The sequence below is a fragment of the Osmia bicornis genome, chromosome 6, assembly GCF_907164935.1.
Source record: "Osmia bicornis bicornis chromosome 6, iOsmBic2.1, whole genome shotgun sequence".
In the NCBI taxonomy this organism is placed as follows: Eukaryota; Metazoa; Arthropoda; class Insecta; order Hymenoptera; family Megachilidae; genus Osmia; species Osmia bicornis.
Window position 1 is genome coordinate 9,185,770 of NC_060221.1, and position 22,238 is coordinate 9,208,007.

General features: G+C 36.1%; 3 protein-coding genes across 8 annotated transcripts; 2 read left to right on the top strand and 1 right to left on the bottom strand.

Annotated features, from left to right (window-relative positions):
- Window positions 1-982: 982 nt before the first annotated feature.
- LOC114878180 (sensory neuron membrane protein 1-like) lies at window positions 983-5,114 on the top strand. Its single transcript, XM_029191677.2, has 9 exons — window positions 983-1,105; window positions 1,634-1,747; window positions 2,242-2,399; window positions 2,464-2,663; window positions 3,466-3,674; window positions 3,784-4,039; window positions 4,108-4,319; window positions 4,427-4,653; window positions 4,719-5,114. The coding sequence occupies exons 2-9, from the start codon at window positions 1,643-1,645 to the stop codon at window positions 4,933-4,935; spliced, it is 1,584 nt and encodes a 527-aa protein (XP_029047510.2). The 5' UTR covers window positions 983-1,105; window positions 1,634-1,642; the 3' UTR covers window positions 4,936-5,114.
- Window positions 5,115-6,626: 1,512 nt separating this feature from the next.
- Window positions 6,627-13,081, bottom strand: LOC114878181 (G-protein coupled receptor moody). Of its 2 annotated transcripts, XM_029191680.2 has the most exons (6): window positions 12,732-13,081; window positions 11,325-11,534; window positions 8,887-9,125; window positions 7,720-8,041; window positions 6,893-7,577; window positions 6,627-6,819 (listed from the first exon to the last, which is right to left on the bottom strand). In XM_029191680.2, coding segments are annotated over exons 2-6 (1,458 nt in total). In that variant the 5' UTR covers window positions 12,732-13,081; the 3' UTR covers window positions 6,627-6,817. The 2 variants fall into 2 exon arrangements, with proteins under 2 accessions (XP_029047513.1, XP_029047512.1); XM_029191679.2 differs by having other exon boundaries at window positions 6,627-7,577.
- Window positions 13,082-14,516: 1,435 nt separating this feature from the next.
- LOC114878194 (G-protein coupled receptor moody) lies at window positions 14,517-21,605 on the top strand. 5 transcript variants are annotated; one of them, XR_003789711.2, is made up of 10 exons: window positions 14,517-14,977; window positions 17,920-18,048; window positions 18,131-18,271; window positions 18,378-18,548; window positions 18,629-18,756; window positions 18,827-18,980; window positions 19,082-19,281; window positions 19,392-19,580; window positions 20,042-20,153; window positions 20,618-20,705. XR_003789711.2 is itself a non-coding variant. In XM_029191708.2 (9 exons), exons 2-9 carry the CDS (start codon window positions 17,984-17,986, stop codon window positions 20,707-20,709), a joined length of 1,140 nt encoding a protein of 379 aa, XP_029047541.1. In that variant the 5' UTR covers window positions 14,517-14,977; window positions 17,920-17,983; the 3' UTR covers window positions 20,710-21,605. The 5 variants fall into 5 exon arrangements, 3 of the variants coding, with proteins under 3 accessions (XP_029047541.1, XP_029047542.1, XP_046142274.1); XR_006829543.1 differs by having other exon boundaries at window positions 20,042-20,157; window positions 20,618-20,667; XM_029191708.2 differs by lacking the exon at window positions 20,042-20,153 and having other exon boundaries at window positions 20,618-21,605.
- The last annotated feature ends 633 nt before the right edge of the window (window positions 21,606-22,238 follow it).

A 22,238-nucleotide genomic window follows, 5' to 3' on the forward strand; every position in this document is an offset into this window, starting at 1 on the left:
AATAATAGAGATTAAAGACCACTAATTAAAGACAAATACGGAGAAGCAAACATGGGAACTAGGGAACTTCATAAAAAATGCTATGAGACTAAGAGCATTCTGTTTAGAAGGAGACTGAATAGAAAAGGAAAAGAAGAATAGATACCAGCCAAAAATTGAAGATGTGATAAAAATAAAAAAAGAATAAAAGAAAGATGAGATAAAGTAATATATTTTATATACATAATAGAGAGGAAGTAATATGATAATAAACGTATTGTAGTAATGTATTATATTATAGTATAGTAAATAAATATATTATAGCAATCTAGATATACAAGTTAAATTAAGTAACGTGCAAGAAAGATAAGAACAAAATTGTAATGGACACCAAGTCCCCCTACAATAAACTATTAACTAACTAATCAATTTAATTTTTAATAAAAGTCATGTCTGTATATTTTTCTTCTATTTGTAAAATATATTGTTTTTCTATTTCATCAAATATATAAACTACATTTTTTAAAATATATAAAATATATTTATTTCTTCTTGTTTATTTCTATATGTTTTTGTTTGTTTTTTGAATCATTAATTTTGGTATTCCACAAATTCTTCATATAATCAAAAGTGTTCCCTGACTTCAAAAATGTTAAGAACCATTGCTCTAGAGTCTAGACTATGGGATCTATGAGACTTGACACTCCAAAGGATTATTCTAAAACTACGTCAAAATACGACAATTTATTATTTATTACATAATTTCACTTCTCAACATTTACGTAGATATCAGGGACCCAGCTTGGCTTATACTTTCTTATTCAATTCCAAGTACCACGAATCATCCTTCCAGTTTGATCGTGAACGTGGCTACGCAAAAGTTGAGGGGAAAAAATCGACGATACGTGGTAATGCAGGAATGGACGCGTAAGGTCGTGGTCGTCGGTTAGAGACATTAACGCTCTTCGAGACGAAACAGTTCTTCTTCGTGAATACTCGACGATCGTCGACGACGAGGACGATCCATCAGAACGAAAGTGTGCCGGGTCGCATCGCGAAATAAAATTCAGATCGTTTATCAACGATCTCTACATCGTAGATCACCGGTGATTCTTGAGATCTCAAGGTATGATCGCTCGATGATATTTCTTATCATCCAGCTATCGAAAAGTGAAAACTAAAGAGGATTCTATCTAATAACGTCGCGATGATTACGCCAGGCTAATTACAGTGGGAAAGAAATGAATATCAAACAACTAATTTATAAATATATATTTTTCGTCCATACTTCGATCTTACGTACACGTTCATTTCAAGCTGGTTATCGTATTTAACGAAAAGCCGAAATTCTCTTCGTACTTTGAACAGATGCAAGGTATTCAGAGTTTGATCGTCGTATATTTGATTTATCGTCCAACGATCCTGGATATTTTCTGGCGTTACATTTTTTATCAAATTACCTTTTTAGTTTCTATCAAGTTCCCAATGCTGCTTCGTTTAATATTATTTTCCTTTTTCCCACCTAACGTTATCTCCTCCTTGATCGTATGAATGCTGCTTTCGGAATTTTAGTTTGACTTTGACTTTGATTTTGACTTTGTTAAAGGAGTGGTTAAAGTTGGTTAGTATTTCTCATTAATTGTGATCTTTCTAGGGTGTTAATATGAAACCGAAAATATTAGGAATTGTCGGTGGTTCGATGCTTATCTTTGGAATTTTCTTTTGTGCCGTAATTTTTCCTGCATTTCTAAGATTACAAATTAGGAAGGTAAGTTAGATTCTTCTTTCCCTCCCTCTCCCTGTTGTCTTACAGATCTATTCGATATTCAACAAAATATTTTTTTATTGATTTACATATTATAATTAGTTAGTTGATACTAGATAACTGTGCATGGAGGACAACATATTAAACTGGTTTGTTTCATAAATATTTATATTTAGCTCGTCAATATTTAAATGCTAGTAATGCAAATAATTAGCACTTTGTGTGGTTGTCGTCCGTCATTAGACGCGTTAATTCCAACTTTATATACTCGTTTCATTTTACATTTCATCGTGCCAGAATCTGCTATTTATTCGTTGCAAGTATGTAGATTTTTGTTTTATTGTTTTATATTTTCATCCAATTAAAACAAATGATACTGAAAAAATTGAAGAAACGTAACTCTATAAATAATCATTTTCATACAGTGGTCGTTGAATTATTAACGAGTCGATGTTTGCATTTTAAAATAAATAATTATAAAATATGAAAAATTTTAGCAAGCGGCGCTAAAACCTGGCGCGGATATTCGCGAACTATGGTCCACTTTCCCGCTTCCGTTAGACTTCAAAATTTATATTTTTAACGTAACGAATCCTACGGAAATATTGGCAGGAGCTAAACCAATTGTTCAAGAAGTGGGACCATTTTTTTACGAGTAAGCATGGAGCAAGCAGAGGAGAAAGGAAAGACGAATAGCTATTTATTATAAAATTTTATAGCGTATACAAACATAAAGTGAATCTAGAAGATCGAGAAGAAGACGACACTGTCGAGTACAATTTCAAATCGACCTGGTACTTTAATCCATCGCTAAGCAATGGTTTAACCGGCGAAGAAGAAGTGGTTGTGCCTCACCTTTTTATACTGGGCATGTTTCAAATTACGCTAATCGAACAACCAAAGGCAATAGGAATCGTCGGTGAGTGTACCATTATCTTGTGTTTTTTCTTTTTCTTTTTCTTTAAAAAGACAAGAAAAAGAAATAGAAAAAGAGAAAAATTCAAATTTTCGAAAATCGCGACTTGTCATCTAAGAACGTGACCAGTTATGTTCTTATATGAAAAGTCGCGATTTTCGGAAATTTTAATTACTTGTAACTTCTAAGTTCATTGACCGATCTCGATGAAATTTTCAGTGTACACATAATATTATTTGAATCTACGAAAGACATATGTCGCAATCGTTTAGTGGAGGGGGTTTCGTCTCTCCGGACGCCTCGAGTTCGGGCCGGGGAGCGCTAGGTGGCGGCGAGAGGAACCGGGCTCTCGCAAGCGCTCGCCCGGCATGCGGCTACAATATACAAGTTTCGAACCGCGGTATGATAAGTGTCTGGGGCAGGGGTCGTCTGTTGTCAGCCCCATTGACGAGTCTGACAGACGATCCCAAGACGAAAAACACCGTTTGTTTTCTCGAGTGCTACACATATTTAAAATTTTCATTATAGCCTCACGTACAAAAGATGAAATATTAACCGTCAATGTTTTCCTTCACGATTTCAACAAATTGTAATTTTTTAAAACGACAAAAGCACGTATCTTAGGAAATTAATTTGTATAACTGCTCAAAAAACCTCAAGTCGTTTGGTCCAATTTTAAATGAGGTATTCCGTTTTAAACGGTGTCCAAAACACTTTTTACAATCACTGTATACTCGTTACCTATTCATTCATTTTCGCGTCAACTTAATATTGCTGCTGATGTTTAATTGATTGCACTTTATAGATAAAGCGGTGGATAGTATTTTCAAGAAACCCGACACGGTGTTTGTCAGAGCGAAAGCGAAGGATATACTTTTCGATGGTTTGCCTATCGATTGTACAGTGAAAGACTTAGCCGGAGCCGCGACTTGTAAAGTTTTAAAAGTAAAAGGTGAAAACAATGGTTTAATATCGGACGGCGAGGGACGTTACCGCTTCTCTTTATTTGGTTCTGTAAGAGTAATTTACTATTTCTTGCTTAGCTCTGCTCCCCTGTCCGTGTAGGTAGATGGTAAACATCGATAAGATTAACCCTTTAATTAGCCTTAATTTATTGGCATAGAGAAATGGCTCGGCGGCACCGAAACGCATCAGGGTGTTGCGTGGAGTAAAGAATTATCGGGACGTGGGACGGGTGGTCGAGTACGATGGAAAAGCAGAGTTGTCGATTTGGAGCGAGAAACATTGTAATCGGTACAATGGCACGGATGCCACGATTTTTCCACCGTTGATCAAAGAAGGACAGGAACTTATGACGTTCGCGGCGGATCTTTGCAGGAACTTGCGCATTCAGTATAGTCACAGGACCATGGTTAAAGGTAACAGCCCGTAAAGGTTAATTTTCCTTTCAAACTTTTTTATCATAGTTTGTTTGTTTGTTTCGTAGGTATCGACACATACCATTATACAGCCAGTTTAGGAGATATGAGTACAAATGCAGAAGAGAAATGTTATTGCCCTACACCGGATACCTGCTTAACAAAGAATTTGATGGATATGTACAAATGCCTAGGCTTGCCTATCATTGTTTCTCTACCACACTTTTATGGCTCGAACAAAAAGTATCTGGAAATGGTTGAAGGACTTGATCCGCACAAGGCAAACTTTTCTTCATTTATACAATCTACCGTTTGAAAGGCAGCTACATACATAAAGCCTAGTAGCTAGGCTAGTACACTAACAATAAGTTCAGTTTATTTTTGCAGGAGAAATACGAGATTGCTATTGATCTCGAACCAATGACAGCCGCTCCGTTACAGGCAGTGCAAAAATTGCAATTTAATATGTTCCTTCACCCGATAGAAAAAGTGAAATTAATGAAACATTTCCCGGAATGTTTGTTCCCGTTATTCTGGATAGAAGAAGGTATATTGCTTGACGACGAGTATGTGAAAGTAGTAAAGACCTTATTCAAAGTGATAAGTATCGTTGGGTGAGTAGTTGCTTTGAAAACAAAAAGGTAGTTGCTTTGATTAACGTTCATCGTTTATCGAATAGATTTTTGAAATGGTTAACGATATTCGTCGGCGCTTGTGTAACTGGAGCAGCAGGTGCTTTATATTTTAAGAACAAGGATAAGAATAAGTTGAATACCATCAAACTGACACCACAGTTTCAGTATGGCAAAAACGATGAGCAGAAAAAATGGCCACCTACCATGAATATTAGCACGATACGAAGTGTTACGGTACTGCCCAAACTAGACAACAATTAAGTAGGCCTTTCTTTTTTTACCGCGACGATCTTTTCACCGTTAGTTCCCCGAAACTAGACAATTACTAGGTATGTCTAATCGCAAGGGGGTGGATCTACATTATCAGGTACACATGTATGTACACTGTACATTGCACAGTGTACAGGTCGGGTTCCCGACTAGTCGGGTCGGTTCGGAAAAAATCGGGCGGGCTCGGGCGGGTGTCCGATACATACGTGCAGTCGGGTGGCCCGACTGTTACGGGTCAGGTCGGATAAATTCGGGCAGGTACAGACGAGTTCCCGCGGGCCACGGCCCAATTCTTATGTACTTGTTAATACTTGGAATAAGCATGTGCAAAATCTGTTTTATGGGAAATTTTGGAATAAGATAATTTTTATGTGGAAAAATAATACTTGTTACGAATTTATTTGAAATGAATTTCATTCCATGCCACCTGTATGTTCATTTTATACAAAATAGATTTTGAACATACAATGGGAGTTGCAATTGGGAGTTGGGTTACGTGCCGCGGCCCGCGAGAGCTCATCCGAACCTGCCCGACTTTATCCGACCTGACACGAAATAGTTGAACTACTCGACTGCACCCATTTATCGGATACCCACCCGAGCCCGCCCGATCTTTTGCGAGCGCGTCCGAGCCCTTAATATCGGGTACTCGCCATCCCTAATGTATGTACCCTGAGTTCCATCGAACTTGTCGCACTGAAGTTGGCGCACTAATACATTCACGCCGCGTCGGTGAGCCGATCGGCGCGGTGCATCGGCTCACCGACGCGGCGTGAATGTGTTAGTGCGCCAACTTCAGTGCGACAACTTCGATGGAACTCAGTATGCATACATGCGTATAATTGAGCACAGATCTACGGTCATTGGTCTTCGGTCTTCGCTCAAAACTTAGTGGCGACGTAAGACAATGTATACAATACAATAATAATATATAAGTTGCTCGATCTGTTGAAATTTATTTAGTTGAGATCACAAAGTATTGAAATAGATTGTTAAAAGCAGTTTGTAAATTACGTATATACAGTTTTCTTTTTTTTTCAGTTCTCTTTACTATCTGATGATAAATAATTTTTCGCTTATTTTGTAAACAATTTTACTAGTTTGTATATAGTGTTTTCTGTTATTGTTATGGTTATTGTTATTGTCGTTGTCGTTGTTACTGTTAAATAACATTTTATTTAAGTGCGTCTTGTTATTCATGTTTTTAAGGATTATTACAAAATAATACGTAATTAACTTATAAATTAGTTTGTAATTAGAAATGAGTAATATATTCTATATTTTCAACATTCTCAACGTTACAATCAGATCGCATTGTTTATGAGATCTGTTAAGTTAACAAAGTATTGTGCGCTTATCAGCTGTGTATACATATATCTCTAAATACATACATGAAATTACCAATAGCTTTAGTTATGGAATGTGCCGATTCAAATCCTAATTATTTAATATTAACGAAGAATATTAATGAGCTCTCTATCTAGTAATTTTCTTCAAATTCGAAGCAATTACATCAATTGATGTGGTAACATAAATACTATTTCATCATACTTGCCTATACTAATTAAATGATATATACCGTAGTTCACCAGAGTCCATAACTGCGACGCGCAGGTTGGAAGATGGTGGGGGAACGCAGCGAGCTCTCTGCTAATCGCTTTCCACTTCGTTTGGGAGTATCGCCAATCAGGGCGAAGATGCGTACTGGAGATGCGCGAAGAACCAAAATTGGTCTTTTCGCAGTTATGGACTCTAGCGAACTGCGGTATACGTAGGGACATACCATACATACATACATAGTAGCTGAAATAAAATGAAAAGGCTGCTGTCTTTTTTTATTCCAACGATTTCCGAGCCTCTTTCCTAACTTCATTTCTGCAAAATAACACATTTTTATAAGCACTTCTGTACTCGGAGCTCATTACCACGTAAACAACAGGATTTATACAAGTGGTTAAATAAATTAATATATAGCTAGCTATATTTAATCCTCTCCAATCGATAGCATCTTTAAAGGTTTTCGTAATAGTGATCGGTAAATAACAAATGAGAAACGATGAAAATATCACAAGAATCATTTTCAACAGCTTTCTATCTTTGTTACTCATCTTTACTGGACCGTCATGCTTTTTCCGTCTTCTTACACTCTTAAATGTTGATTCCCTTGGAATAATCGTAGCTTGTTTTTTCGTTAAACGATCAGGGGAGTTTGTTCTCGAGCTTTCCAGCCTTTCAACCCAAATGCTTGACTCGATTATAAACGAAGCTCTACTCGCTATTCTTTCCAATTTATTTCCCCTCTTACCAAACGATTCTTTCATTTTATTGTTAATCGCGAAAATTTCACTTTCCATTACTTCGCTTTCATCGCAACGTTCATCCGCGTATGGTATATCATCAATTTTTTCCAAAACATTTTCATCATTTTTCAAAAATTCTCTTTCCTTCTTTTCTGTATAATTCGACGAATGTTGTTGCACTTTCGATTCTTCCTCGTTTACAGAATTATTCAATTGATTTGACGTAGTCGGCTGTTTCAAGCAAACATCATTGATATAGGGAACAGTTGATGTGTAATTTGATTTGAATGCTGACGGAACTTCTTCTTGCTTTCTACCCGACGCAGATCGTCGCTGTAACAAATAACACGGACATATGGAAACGAATCACTTTATATTTGTGTATAGTGTATAGTGTACAGGATAGAATAGTATCATAGTAAGGTGAATAAATTTGCAATGTTCAACGACAAATATTAAAAATGATCATTTTTACCTCCTGACTGATATCGATAACGTCGGTATTGATATTATCGGCGGTAACATGTGGTTTCCTACTTCTAAATGCTGCTTTCCGAACGATACAAAAGATTCTTGCGTAACAAACAACGATAGCGATGCAAGGTATGAGAAAAGCAACGACGAAAAGAAATTCCTTTGGACTTCGACCGTTCGCATCTGGAAGAATGGAACAGGAACCGATTGCTATGTCCAATCCGAAACGACCCCAGCTACCAAACCATGTTACGATCAGTACACCAAACGCGATTATCCATGTACTCAGAACCATTGGAATTAAATACTTTCCTTTATATACTCTGAAAATAACAGCTGCTATATTATACATGCATACACTAGTGGAATTAATTCTGGACACTTTTAAATTTTCACTTAAATTTCGCATTGATTCAAATTATTTAATATATAATCATTTATATTTTATATTCTAATCATTGCTTTCTAATATTAGGGCGTCGCTTATATAAAAAAATCAGTAAAGAGACCATTTACAGCCAGTGCCGGTTTTAGCAATATTGGCGCCCTGGGCAAGATTATCTTGGCGCCCATTCAGGGGCTCAAAAGTTTTAAGAAAAAAAGACACGGTAATAAGATGAAACGATGAATCTGTAGTTAGATTGTAAACATTGTTAAACTACGTAGCAGCTTTACTAATCTAAACGGATATAAATGTATAAATACTAGGAACACCGGGCCGCAGCGCCCCCTACAGATCTAGCGCCCTGGACGATTGCCCCCCCCCCCCCCCCCAATGCCGGCCCTGTAATTAAAAATTACAATTCCAACAAAAAAAATATTTCGTTGGATATCCTTTCATCCTGTGATTGGCTATTTCACACCATCCGTCGTTTCGTGTTGCCAGGTGTAAAAACAAAAATAACAACACAGCTTAGATTTTTTTAAATTACAATTTTAAAACATTTACAAACCAAATCATGTGAAAATATTAAGTATAAACATTATAGATAACAGTAAAAATATTACGGTATCAATTTAGCATAGCAGAATATACATTTACTGCAGAAATATGAAATAAAGAATATTTTTATGCAAAGTGTCCAGAATTAATTTCACCAGTGTATATTCGACTAACCATTATAAATTGTAATTATTCGAATAATTTCGAATAAGTTTAGCTACTTACGTACGATAAAGTTTCGGATGACCTATCATAACGTAACGATTAATTGTGATTGATAATATTGTGAAGAGGCTGACCGCTACCAGGCCGTATCTTAATAAAGGAAATAATTGACACAAGAGTGCTCCATGATTCCAAGAACTATGCCAGAATGTTGATGTAGCCAGAGGAAGATTGAAACAGCAGAACATTAAATCTGAGATGGATAGGTTGATTATGAAGATCGCTGTTGCATTCCTTAGCTGTCAAATGATAATTAACACGGTAAATATATCATAATAATTATTTTCAATTATTTTTATAAACTTTGCCACGTATATTCAATTGTAAAAATTAAAACAACGAAAAAAAAAAAGAAAAGCTATTCTACTTACTGTATAATTACACACTTCAATGTCAATGTCAATTTCAATTTCATTTTCAATTCTAATTTTAAATAAATAAGTACTATATACAGATCACAAAAAGTCTCGCGTCTACCAAGAACATCGACTAACCCCCTAGTTTTACACGAATCTAAATAGTAGACCGCTTTGACCAATCATACGTTGGGACTGAAAGTACGTGTGAGTTGAGGTGGGATGGGACCAATCAGATTACGTTATTCTCATGGGACTTCTTGTGATCGGTGAACAATACTTATATTCTTTTTTAACACCTAATCCTGTAAGGCATGCAGTTTGATATACAGGAATGCAAGTTTGGTTGCCTACCTACAGGCTCCCATAGTAGCTACTGTGCACCGATGAACAGAAGTTTCATAAAAAGGCCGCAGTCCGATTGGTTGCGCCCCATCTCAGCTCACACGTACTTTCGGTCGTGACGTATGATTGGTCGAAGTGATCACATCTACTAATCAAGCTCGTTTAAAACTAGGGAGTCAGTCGATGTGTGCGTAGTATCTAGAGGTGTGCGAGTACTCGTAATTTACAAGCCGAGCTGAACTCGCTTCGATTGTTCGAGCCGAGTCGATCGCTTGAATTTGCCGGGCTACTCGAAATCGACGAACTGTTTGATATAAAAGCGAGCTATTCGAAAAAATCGAACTACTCGAATATTCGAGCCCTTGTGAAACTTCGATTTACGAGGGCTCGAATATTTGAGTAGTTCGATTTTTTCGAGTAGTTCGTCGATTTCGAGTAGCTCGACTCGGCTCGACCGACCGATCATTGTTCGACTCGAAATTCGAGTACTCGCACACCTCTAGTAGTATCCCCTCTTGCCCCTATGTCGTCCCGCGAGACTTTTGTTCATCGGTGCACAGTACATATCTCTTTATTAACAAATTTATTATAATGTACTACACTGTTAGCAATAGATTTAATTAGAAATATAATTTCGATGATAAAATGAAATGGAAATGGGAATGGAAATGGAAATGGAAATGTGAAATCGATCGGAATTTCGAATTTCAAATTTCGTATTGATCAACAAAATTCACCATTTTGCAATAAAACACAAAGATATTATGTTTCTTCCTGGTTTAATTCTAGTTCATCGATTGCATCAACTATCGGAGTTGGCACGAATATGTTTGTTGGATCTTTGAAATTTAGGAAAACAAAGTTGTGCATGAGATTTCCAAACTTAACTTCTCAACGAGCAACGTCGGAATCGAAAGCCTGGATTTGTGAGAAATGAAATCGTGCGAGGTATCATGGTGAAAGAACAACTTATCAGTTATCAGACGAGCGAACGGTAAATATACTTTTTCAAAAGATAAATATCTGTGTGTCTGTAACTTGTACTATATCATGCGTTTTGCAGAAATGTAAAATTCCATAAATTTAGTTTTTCTACAATTAAACGTTGTTTGTGCGAGTACATCCAATATAATTAATTAAATAAAGATTTTTAATTGAAAATGAAAATTATTTTAGAAAGAAGTTTTATAAAAATAAAGAGTTATAGTAGATTTTAAGAAATAATACATTTGTTTATAGAAATAGTAATGTAAATGAAATTTTAAGATTTTTATAAATAAAGTAAAGTTTTATCAGGATTAATTAAAAAATTTTTCGAAATTAAGAGAGCTAAATATATAATATTTTTTTGTGGAATTAAATTATTAATAGATATTTAGAAATTAAATGTTATTCAATTTTAATGATATCTTGTTTTTTTTTTAATTAAATTTAATTTAAATTATTAGTTATTGTAGAAATTCGAAATTCAAGGTAAACCACTTATTCAGCTATTGTTTAGTATTAGAATTAAATCCCAAGAAGCTGGTTGCACTAGAAACTCAAGCAACCACGACGCGGCGTGTAATCTATCTCGTTCCGCGTAAAAATATTTCAAAGCTTTTATTTGCAAAACAGAAAGTTATATTGATTTTTCAGTAAAACATTAGCAACAGACGTATCGTAGCATGCAGATTGGGTGAAAGTGAAGAAAATAAAAAAGAAAAGGAATGGAAAATATAATAATGTTATGCTGACCTTTTTAGTTCTAAGGAGGGCAATAATGGTGAAGAGATTTCCAGGAATACCGACAAGCATGAATAGTATGCAACAGCTGGCGGCAAAGTGTAAAAGCCATGGTGGATAACCGAGGAAAAGGATAGCCGATCCGGGGTGTTTGAGGACCTCCTGGATTGTCTCTTCTCTGGCATTGTGACCGGTCTCGTTGCTCGCCATCCAGTACTCCATCTGCGAACAGCATGGTAGACAAGACAGGTGTCGTTTTGCGCAGGAGCGTAAAAAACTGGCGGAGACGAGTCACGAAATTTCATTTGAAAATCTTGAGAAGGGGTATAAAGCATTTAGACTTTCTGTCACTTTTGTACAGGCCAAACGGTAAGAGTTATCTCAACGAATGGCCGAAAACAAATTTTTTTTTGTGCCATTTCCGGCCTGTCCGGGGTTGGCTTTAGAGCGAATCTCGCTCTACTTCTACTATTGAGTAGGTATATTGGTCTGTGGGAAGGGATCGATATGGTATAATTAATCTAATATTGAAACAAATATATAACAATACTACTGAATAGATATATTGGTCTGTGGGAAGGAATCAATCTAGTATTGAAATATATAGGTAACAGTACTGTTGAATAGATATATTGACTAGTTCTAATTATTCAAATATCTGAACCAACTTAATCCTTCTGACCGCGCCTCGCTTTACACGTGGTAAATACCAATTTCCTTCTATCATGCCACGAATAAGCATAACTTTCAAAATATACTTGAAATGCTTCTTAAAATACTTGGAACAATTATCACGTGTATGGAGGAATCGCTATGAGCGAGCACGTACGAGATTAGCAATTAAGAAAAATTGAAAATGTCAGTGCCATCGTTCCGAATCGAAATAATTCAACTTCTTTCATCCGATATCGAGTAGATTCGTTGCCATATTCCATGATATTTTCATTATTCAAACGTTTACATACTCTTGGATATTCATAGAATGTTACGAGAGGAGAAAAACTTTCATTTGGCTTAAAATTCTCATTTCATTTCAGTATTTTTTCTCGATTCTCATCCGTACGTTGCTTTCACCTTTCACCTTTATTTGCAGACCGCGAAAATGCATCGGAAATTCTTTTATTTTTTCACCGCAGGGCGTCGAAGAGGAAGACAGAAATCTATTTTCGTAACTCGAGACGATAAACTCTTTCGGGCGAAAGTGAACTTCAACGAGAGACTCTATGTACAATATATCTTCTTATGTGTTCTGACTTTTCTCTTTTGATTTTCTTCTTTTCTCTCTTCTGTTGATTGCATTCTTCGGAAATTATGGATTCACTGCAATTTCTTTGATCGTTGTCCACGTCGATGGTGCACATCTACGCTTAACTCTTATACTGTATGTATACTTTCAGTTGGGAAAGTTTTGTTCGTTACCTTCGTGAGAAGTAGACACTGTTGCTCCTCGATTCATTGATGCGACTCATTTACGGAATTTCACTTAATACCTTCACTTTTCTTCTCTTAATAACTCCACTATCTGCTTGCAGGGGAAAACTTGTGAAAAATTGAAAAAGTTTGTTATTTCCAAAAATAAATAAGATATTCTCTGTTTTTTGTTACTTTTTTTCGAAGCGACAAATAAATTACTAATTAAGCGTCGAATTGTACTTTACTTTTCGGAAAAGGAAAAAGAAGAAAAAAAAGGAGGGAAGAGAACTGTATTGTGATTGAAGAAGTTTGAATAATTAAAAGAATCGAAAGAAGAACGAAACGTTGCTCCGAAACTAACTAATTCCGCAAGTCGACTGACTGGAGCACCGAATTCACTCGTGGAAATTAGTTTTCCAAATTTAAAGAGAGCGCAAGCGTGAATATACTGTTCTTGGTCAACAAGAGAACCTCAGGAAATCTATTTTATCGGTTTTAACAGAACTATATCGAGTTCACGTAGAAATACACATTTCATTATAATACATTTCACATTTGAATAACCACTTGCATCTTTTCTTTTATTTTACTTTCATTTACGCTCTTCATATAAATGAAACTATTAACATTCCTTGTACTATTGGCTAACAGATTTCTTAATGCGAATTATAATGGCTCTGTTTCGTTGTTCAAGCGTCGTTAAGAAAATCCGAGGGCGGTAAAACCTTCCATGATGAAATCAGTGAACTCGCTTGACAAACGACGTTTAACATGCCACACTGCGGATGCATTTATGCTTAGAATGCATTACCAGTCTCTCAGCAGCTATAATTATGCTCTATGCAAACATTTGTTTCGCTCATTGTCAGTTGTTCACTTTAAAAGTAACGAAAGTAACGGAAAACGCTTTCTTTGCTTTTGAAATAACAATCATTCGTATATTCATTTTCTTGAAAAGTTTAACCTTAAAATTGATGTAGTATAAATGGTATTGCATCATACTTTTTTGTCATGAAATTCTGTCAGAGGTTCAAGGATTTGAGAATCAATCGTGCGATGTGAAAGAATCCGATGGACCTTTTGAGAAAAGATCCAAGTAGTCAATTTTTAACGACAACTTTCAATTTGAAACAGACTGTAGGTGTACGATTGCACGCAGAGAATGATTTATAGAAACAGCGATCGGACATATCCCCGGTCACTTACTCTTCAAGCACCTACGCTCGATTTGAACGACGCTGGAAACACGAACGGTCCCTACATCCTTTTTAAAAATAATTACATTTCGTTACCAAGCTACTGTACACCGTAGAAGGGGAGTAAGCAGCAGCTGGATACAAGCGTCCATACAGGAAGAGCGTACACCGCGCCCTTAATAAATCGGAAGTGGCACCGTACCTCTTCTTGTTTCTTTTTTCTTTTTTTCTTTCTTCTTTTTCTTTTCCTTGTTCCTTTGGTTTTGAAATTTCACAACGATTTATAACTAATCTAATTCAAAATTTTCAACATTTTCAAAATTCAATAGCAAAATAAAAAAGTATTAATTTTCTGTTGAATAAAACATTATTTTAAATATTAACAATGACCTTGGCGGAAAGCATAGTTCACATCGATGATAATTTGAAGTGTAATTAATTAAAAAAGTATGTATGTACTTTCAAATTCGTTTGGGTCTTACCGCGCGCCCCTGTGAGCCGACGTTTACGTTATTGCGCATGCGCGAGTTTACGTTCGTGTCTATTCGTCCAGTTCCGCGGGCTGACTCCCCTCCCTTCGGCAACCGCCGGGCCCAGAACTAACGCGGTAAGGCAGTCTAGTCACGGCGACGGTGAAGCATGGATTGTTGTCGAATCGTTTCGCGTTACGGTTCGATTTGCTTGGGAATATTGATGTTTCTCCTTGGATCGTTATCGATATCGACATCAACGACCGGAGTATCAGGAAACTGAAAATTAAAAATCGATTCGTTAAAAAGAAACCGTGATCGAAACCGTCAACGTGAAAATGAAGGAAAAGTGCGCCTCGTTAAACGTATTCGAAGTGACGGTTTTTTGCTTAATACGATCATTGTAAATTCGGTGAATTTTGTGCAATAAAACTGACCTGTACGTATCGAAGCGTTTGGAGTATCATTCGATGAGTCAAAAGTCAAGAGGATTCGAAAGTACAATTTTCCCGTGTTTTCCTCTATCGCTGATGTCCCGGTGGTCACGACACGCAATGACGAATGAATCGTGAAAGGAATTAATGCGGTAAGTCGAAAACAAAAATGGCATATCATTTATTCCATCCACGCATTCTTCTCATACAAATGACACCGTTAGGTACATACTTTTATTTCAAACGAAACAGGAACAAGGATCGGGCGCATTTGACATGCATTTTTATTTCACTTTTGTCAAGTGTCGAGTGTTGGTTCTCGAGAACGAGCATTATCTCGACGACCGATGCCAAGATGAAAGCAAAAAATGTTCACATGGCTTTCGTACGACGCCGAACGTTTCTCGGCGGAGTCGAATGCATGTAACACGTGGTGTCTCGTGTCTCGTGGCTGGGAATTAAGAATTATGTATATCTACTAAGAGCCACCGGATCTTGAGAGCACGCGATATCGCGTGATTGGACGTTTCGCGTTAACGATTGCTTTTAGCTGTTGTGAAAGTACGTTATTACGTTTCGTTTTTCCTTGAATGTTTGGAAAGTGGCAAGAAACGCGCTCCTTTATCTTATTTTATTTTATTTCATTTTATCGTAATGTTCATTATACAAATTGGTTAATAAAGTTGCAGCTCCAACTGGTACAAGTTTTTCAATGGCTCAAATAGTTATTTAAATGAGTGGAAAAGGGTTGATGTATTGTATCTTATTTACTCTCATCTTATTCGGTGTGTCTAATCTGTCCATTTGCATAAGTCTCTTGTAATCCTCAGAAAAACCCACGTTGAAGTGTTCATAGCAAATAGACACTATTATTAGTGTCCGAAATAATTGACACTATGTACACTTGATTAAAGTCAATCTAGAATTCTTGGAAACTGGTGGGAATGTTGAATTATAACAAAAAATTGTTGCATTTTCAAAATCAGTCTATTGTCCATTGCCTCCTACCTCGGTATATTAACCCTTTATTAATAATAAGTCGTAAGTTGTTTAAGAGTACTCAACGAGTTATTAATAATAAACAAATTTGCTATCAAGTAAAAAGAAAAAGACAATCGTTATCATTGTTTCTATGAATGAAAGCACCAAGAGATCGTAAAAGATGGTAAAAGTACATTATGTACACAACGAAGTGGCAAGTCGATCGGTGCATAGTGCCGCGAATTGGCTTAGGGCTTAGGAACTTTCACTGTGAGTCAGGTTGAGTCATTCATTGACATTCGCCGTGTGATTAACTCGGAAATCATTCGGTGACGTCAGACGTTCACATTGGATTCTATGAAAGACGACGTGACACGTCTCTCGAAGGTTTTGTCATACTCCAGGATGCATCGTTCAAACTGCAACAATAGGTACTAGGGATGTGCGGGTACACGATATTGCGGGCGGACTCGGGCGGGTGTCCGATACATACGTGTAGTCGGGTAGCCCGATTTATTCGGGTTGGTTCGGAAAAAATCGGGCGGACTCGGGCGGGCGTCCGATGCATGCGCGCAGTTGAGTAGCCCGACTATTTCGGGCCAGGTCGGATAAAGTCGGGCAGGTTCGGACGAGCTCCCGCGGGCCGCGGCCCGCGACCCAACTCTCATGTACTTGTTAATGCTTGCAACAAGCATGTTCAAAATCTATTTTGTATAAAATGAACAAACAGGTGGCATGGAATGAAATTCATTTCAAATATTATTTTTTCACATAAAAATTATCTTATTCCAAAATTCCACATAAAACAGATTTTGCATCTGATCTGATCTGATCTGATTTCTTTCAAACACTCTATGTCAAGAGGAAGAACAGAAGAGTATCATTGATAATCTTCCATAGGACTGTTATCAGAAAATAAGATTATCATTTATACGAAAGAAAGATTACTTGGTAGATTGAAAGATGAGAATCTGACGTATCCGGTTTTCGATTAGCGTTATTATCATTTTCTTATCTTATATGATGTTAGCCTATTTTATACGTCCTCTCTCACGTGATATCGTATACTTTTATGCGATGAAATCCACGTTTTCTACTAGATGTACCGCCTTATGTTTCTCTGATTGAATTACCCAACTGCTCGTTAGTATGGTATCGATAAAAAGGACTATTAATTTATTTCGTTGCTACGAGAACACAGTTGGATTCACCCTTGACGCTTTACGCGTCATTAATACGATTATGGGTCAGTATTACATCCATGTGATGTATCACTTATTATTAGTCGAACAAGCTGCTTTTAATTTTTCCTTTCCTTTATTCATTTATTAAAAAATGTAACTACAAATTATCAGGGCCGGCCGTGAGATTTCGGAGCCCCTTCACATATATGACATAATAAAAAGTACCTTAAATGAAATTTATAAAATTAACGTTAAAGCTTGTATAACTAATTTAGTTTTGCATTTACATCGATTAACATTCAAGTAAACATTACTCTTCTTGATGACGCAAAATCGTCTGCTTAGGCCCAGGGCCGGCTCTGCAAATTATAACAAAATTATATCTATAGGTTGTTGTCGTTGTTATTATCATTAAAAAGTCGAACAACAAATGGTAAATATGAAATTTATTGTCATTTGAAAAATACTACAACTAATTGTAAGAATAATTAAGAAGGAATATAAATGATGTTTATTTTATTATAATAGTTATAAGTGATTTTATAAGTGTGTCAAATAGTATTAATAGTAGAATTATAGTAAAAAAATTTTAAAAAAAAGACAGCTGGTGTCGCAAAGCATATATTCAAGAAGATAACTGAACAAAGAGTTGAGTGTGAAAAGAAGAGATAGGGCAAACGAGGCGACATCATCCCATAATGCGCTGCTTCCCATGTCTCCCATGTCTCCCATCACTTTTGACGAGTTTTTTGTTACAGGGGACGCCTAGTACCGGGTATCCGTTAATTTCTCTTAATTAAGCTCAATCGAGGTTAATGCACCACAGTTTGACCCTAGTTTATCATCAAATCCAACATAGCCTGCATCGAGGATATCATTTCTTCATCGATATCTTCGTTTACCCGCTTATCCTGTCTTTTTTGTTTCAGCCATCGGAAGTGGAAATCTGAATGAATCACTGGGAACCAATAAAAAAGATTCGTCATCATCGAAATGGAGAATTTAACCACTTCCGAGAACGATGCGGAAAGCACGATCATCGATGGCGAACTATCCAGGTGAAATTCGGATGATTAACTTGAAAACTTTGAAATATTACGGAGCAAAAAAAGACTTGTATCGTTATTTATTATTTTGCAGGTTTCCGAAGCAGCTAAGGACATTTGCAGCTGTAGTTGCCATTATAATCATGATCGTTGGCCTCGCCGGTAATTTACTCACTATCGTTGCTTTATGCAAATACCCGAAAGTTCGTAACGTTGCCGCAGCTTTTATTATAAGGTAATTTATCTCGTTGAAGATGCTCTACCTCATCAATTTTCTACAAAAATGCAACAATCATAAAAGGAGTAATTTTTTCTCTTTTCCTTTTTCTATTATATTGCAGCCTCTGCGTGGCGGACTTTGTATTCTGCCTTCTAGTGTTGCCATTCGATTCCATTAGGTTCGTGGACGCGAGTTGGGCGAACGTACGATTTCTTTGTGTCCTTGTACCTTTCTTAAGGTACGGAAACGTTGGAGTGAGTCTTCTGTCTGTTGCAGCCATAACTATCAACAGGTGTTCATTCAATTTCTTTCCGTTTTAATACTTTCTTTCGTATTGTTTTATGAATATTTGATATAAATGATTTGTTTCAGGTATATCATGATAGCTCATCACGGTTTATATAGTAAAGTTTATAAAAAATATTGGATAGCTTTCATGATAGTATTCTGTTGGATTTTCTCTTATGGAATGCAAGTACCCACCCTGTTAGGAGTTTGGGGTAAGATTGAATCGAAAAGAAAAGCGAAGAAATATTAAAACCATTTATCTGTTGTTTTCTTCATCTTTAGGCAGATTTGACTACGATTCAAACCTTGAAACTTGTTCCATAGTGAAGGATAACAATGGTCACACGTCGAAAACATTCCTTTTTGTGATGGGTTTTGTGATACCTTGCGTTATAATCGTTGGATGCTATACCAAAATATTCTGGGTGGTGCACAGGTTATTTGATATACTATACATATTAATCATACGGCAGTTCCATTTATCGTAATTTATTTTTTCGATTTTTAATTATTTTACTTAATCCTGATAATTGATAGATCGGAGTCAAGAATGCGAAAACACGCAACCCCTACGATCAAATCGCCCCATACACCGAGAAGAGACGTCAGAGAGATTAAACAAAGACGCAGCGAATGGCGAATCACAAAGATGGTCCTTGCCATTTTTCTCAGCTTTGTTGCTTGTTATTTCCCGATTACTATTGTTAAGGTTATCGACGTGGAAGTTAAATATCCAGGTAACGTATCTCCAACTACATAATATTTTATATCATCTTGATACGTTGCCGTTTCAATTCAAGTCCAAAATTAATTGAATAATAATAACCACCGAGTATTTGTCGTTTAGAGTTTCACGTTTTGGGCTACCTACTATTGTACTTTGCCTCCTGCGTGAATCCAATAATTTACGTGATCATGAACAAACAGTACAGACAAGCGTACGCCGGTGTGATTAGTTGTTCACGGATAAGGACCAGTTTAACGCCTTACGGTAGCAGCGCGCCGGGACAACAACATCAACAGGACTACGGCCAAGGTAACTTCGAGCACCGTCGCGCGGTAACGCTCACCAAGCTCTGATCGAACGCGAGTTAAGCGACCACACTTGGCTCACTTCGTAAGTTAAGGGCACAAATTCGCTGCTTTCTAAGAATGTAATCGTGTAACACCTTCGCCATCGCCGGCATATCCATGTTCTCGACAAACGTAACATTTTAACACTTTAACATTTTACTAATTCTGTAGGAACCCTTACTTCTGCTGTAGTATGTGCAACCTCATCTACATTTTTTTTTCTTTTATCACGAGATATTTATGTTAAAATAATTTTTTATTTGATATTTAAAGTGAAATAGCTTATTCCACGATATTCTATGCTTTTAATTCATTTTCTGTACTTGCTTATTGTTTTGTTTTATTTTCTATTCTTTTGTAAATGTCCATTCAGTGTACTCGGGAGGATTATCTCTGATTATTTTTCTTTTTTTTTTGTTACAGTTTTCAATCCTGTCACTAGATCAAATTGGAATAGATAAATGTTAATATATGTATTATACGTTTCCATAAGACTGTGCAAGGTGTTGAAACATTCTATCATTCGATTCACTGTGTTGGTATAAAATAAATTTATTTTTTAAATATCTATTTAATATCGTCAGTCGATTTCAGAAGGTAAAATTAAACATATATTATCTGGAGAAAAATTACAAAGTTATTATAAAAAGAAAAAGGAATGATTCAAAAATACAATGAGAATTGTATATTTATTAATTTTACAATATCTAATATTTTAACAGAAATAAATGAAAGAAACTTTTTTAATTGAAATGTATTCTGATTTATGAAAAGAATTGTAATTTATTTCTATTTAAAGTTTGATTTCAAACGACAGCAGAATAAAAGGTGTATCCTGATAGTAAGCTAATTATAATGATGAATCATCCGATTTAGCCGGATTTTCCTCGTTAACAATTTCCTGCTTGCTAATATGCGACTCATCGATTCTTTAAGCACGCGTTCGAAGGAGAACTTGTATTATAAATTATTCACCGTTTTGTATAATTTCATTTTCAGATTATTCGAAGGATTTTAGTAGGACCATGGTGTCGACGGTATCCATCGCGATGAATCCTGTAAGAAATTCTCAGTTCGAGGAAGGTCTCTGAATATTCGAATAACCACTGCCCAAACATGCAATAAATAATATGTATCAAAATTATAACCAATGGCTAAAGTATGAAGGAAGGAAAAAAGAAAGAAAGACAATGACTGATAAGCAGTTGGGAGAAAACCAAAAATATGAATGTAAATATAATAAAATAAACATTAATCTTATCGTTAGTGAGGCACAGCAGAGCTATGCTCTTAGATTCATCTCTCAGTAATTTACAGGTATGACTAAAAGTATTGTATAAATTATTTGTCGAATTAAGGGTTGTATAATAATATAAGAGAATTTTATCGTGTAGGTATAGAAAATGTTTGTACAAGACGTTTTTGTAAATTTTCAAACATACTCGAGCAACGAATCACTATTTGTCGATAGACAAATTAAACGTTAAAGTATTATTTAATCCTTTAGAGTCTAGAGCAGTGGCGGCTCGTAGCTAAAATTAGTGGAGGTGCTGCTCCAGAAAATTGTTAGTCTTTGTTTTAAAAAACCGGCACTGCGGGAGCTTCAGTGCTCTCTCTCTCCCGCGCAGCCTCGCGCGCAGCTTCCTATGTGCGCATGCGCGCACAGTCAGACGCCACGCCACTGGAACTGTGAAGCGCATAGTTCCACACAAAGATTTTTGTATCTTTTTCATAAACTAGGGGATGGTTACTGACATTAAGCTTAAGGATTATATATTGTACAAGTATAAAGAAAGAATTAAAGAAAAAAGGACTCATTATATTAAATATTATCGATAATATCAAGTGGAAATAGGGGGTTCTGCAGTTCCACAGTGCCTATACGCGAACCGCCACTGGTGTAGAGTCTAGGTTCGACATTCTACCAAAGGTTAAACAGTAAAATGCATATGTACATAAAAAAATAAATTATATATCGATTGTTGAAGACGTTCATAGTTTGGAGTTATGAAATCGTTTCATATTTATTTAATATTCTTTTAAATTAATTCATAAGCGAAGATAGTATTATAGGTGTATCTTGTGTTCTTAGGAATAAACGAAGTCACACTTTTTTTCCTTTTTTAACCGACTTCGAAAAGGAGGAGGGTATTCAATTCGATCAGTATGTTTTTTCTTTTGTTTTTTTTCTGTGTGTGTTCACCGATTACTCCGAGATGGATGGACCAATCGGAACGAAACCTTTTGCATCTTGTAGGGTATGTCTTCTGATTGGTCCCATTAAAAAAAAATTTTCATTTTTTCATTGTTATTGCAGAATACAGGAAGTTTTTAATCTCAAGATTGGACGATTTCAATGACCTTTTAATATATTGTCAGGGGCGTGATGCTGAACAACTTTTTCATTATGCATAATTAACGGAAAGCTTTAGTTTCCAAGATATTCGTGAAAAGCTATTGTTACTACTACATTGAATTCTACGTATGCCTACGTGTCTCTACCGGTGTAACAGTCAGCATGCAGTCGCCGATTCTTTACTGTTTCTATACATGTATATTGTATATTCTGCAAGGTATGTATGTTGCAGTGAAGTTGGTTAAAAATTCACTAACGCATTCA

Bases quoted from the DNA above. Each gene is read 5' to 3' on its own strand.
- LOC114878181 (XM_029191679.2), bottom strand. From the start codon at position 11,534: ATGGAGTACTGGATGGCGAGCAACGAGACCGGTCACAATGCCAGAGAA. The intron at 8,042-8,886 runs GTAAGTAGCTAA...TGTTATTTTCAG, and splicing joins CATCCGAAACTTTATCGTAC to AGTATATAAAGGAAAGTATT. The intron at 7,578-7,719 runs GTAAAAATGATC...TATTTGTTACAG, and splicing joins TTATCGATATCAGTCAGGAG to CGACGATCTGCGTCGGGTAG.
- LOC114878194 (XM_029191708.2), top strand. From the start codon at position 17,984: ATGGAGAATTTAACCACTTCCGAGAACGATGCGGAAAGCACGATCATC. The intron at 18,757-18,826 runs GTAAGATTGAAT...CTTCATCTTTAG, and splicing joins CACCCTGTTAGGAGTTTGGG to GCAGATTTGACTACGATTCA. The intron at 19,282-19,391 runs GTAACGTATCTC...TTTGTCGTTTAG, and splicing joins CGTGGAAGTTAAATATCCAG to AGTTTCACGTTTTGGGCTAC.
- LOC114878180 (XM_029191677.2), top strand. From the start codon at position 1,643: ATGAAACCGAAAATATTAGGAATTGTCGGTGGTTCGATGCTTATCTTT. The intron at 1,748-2,241 runs GTAAGTTAGATT...GAAAAATTTTAG, and splicing joins TAAGATTACAAATTAGGAAG to CAAGCGGCGCTAAAACCTGG. The intron at 4,040-4,107 runs GTAACAGCCCGT...TTTGTTTCGTAG, and splicing joins TCACAGGACCATGGTTAAAG to GTATCGACACATACCATTAT.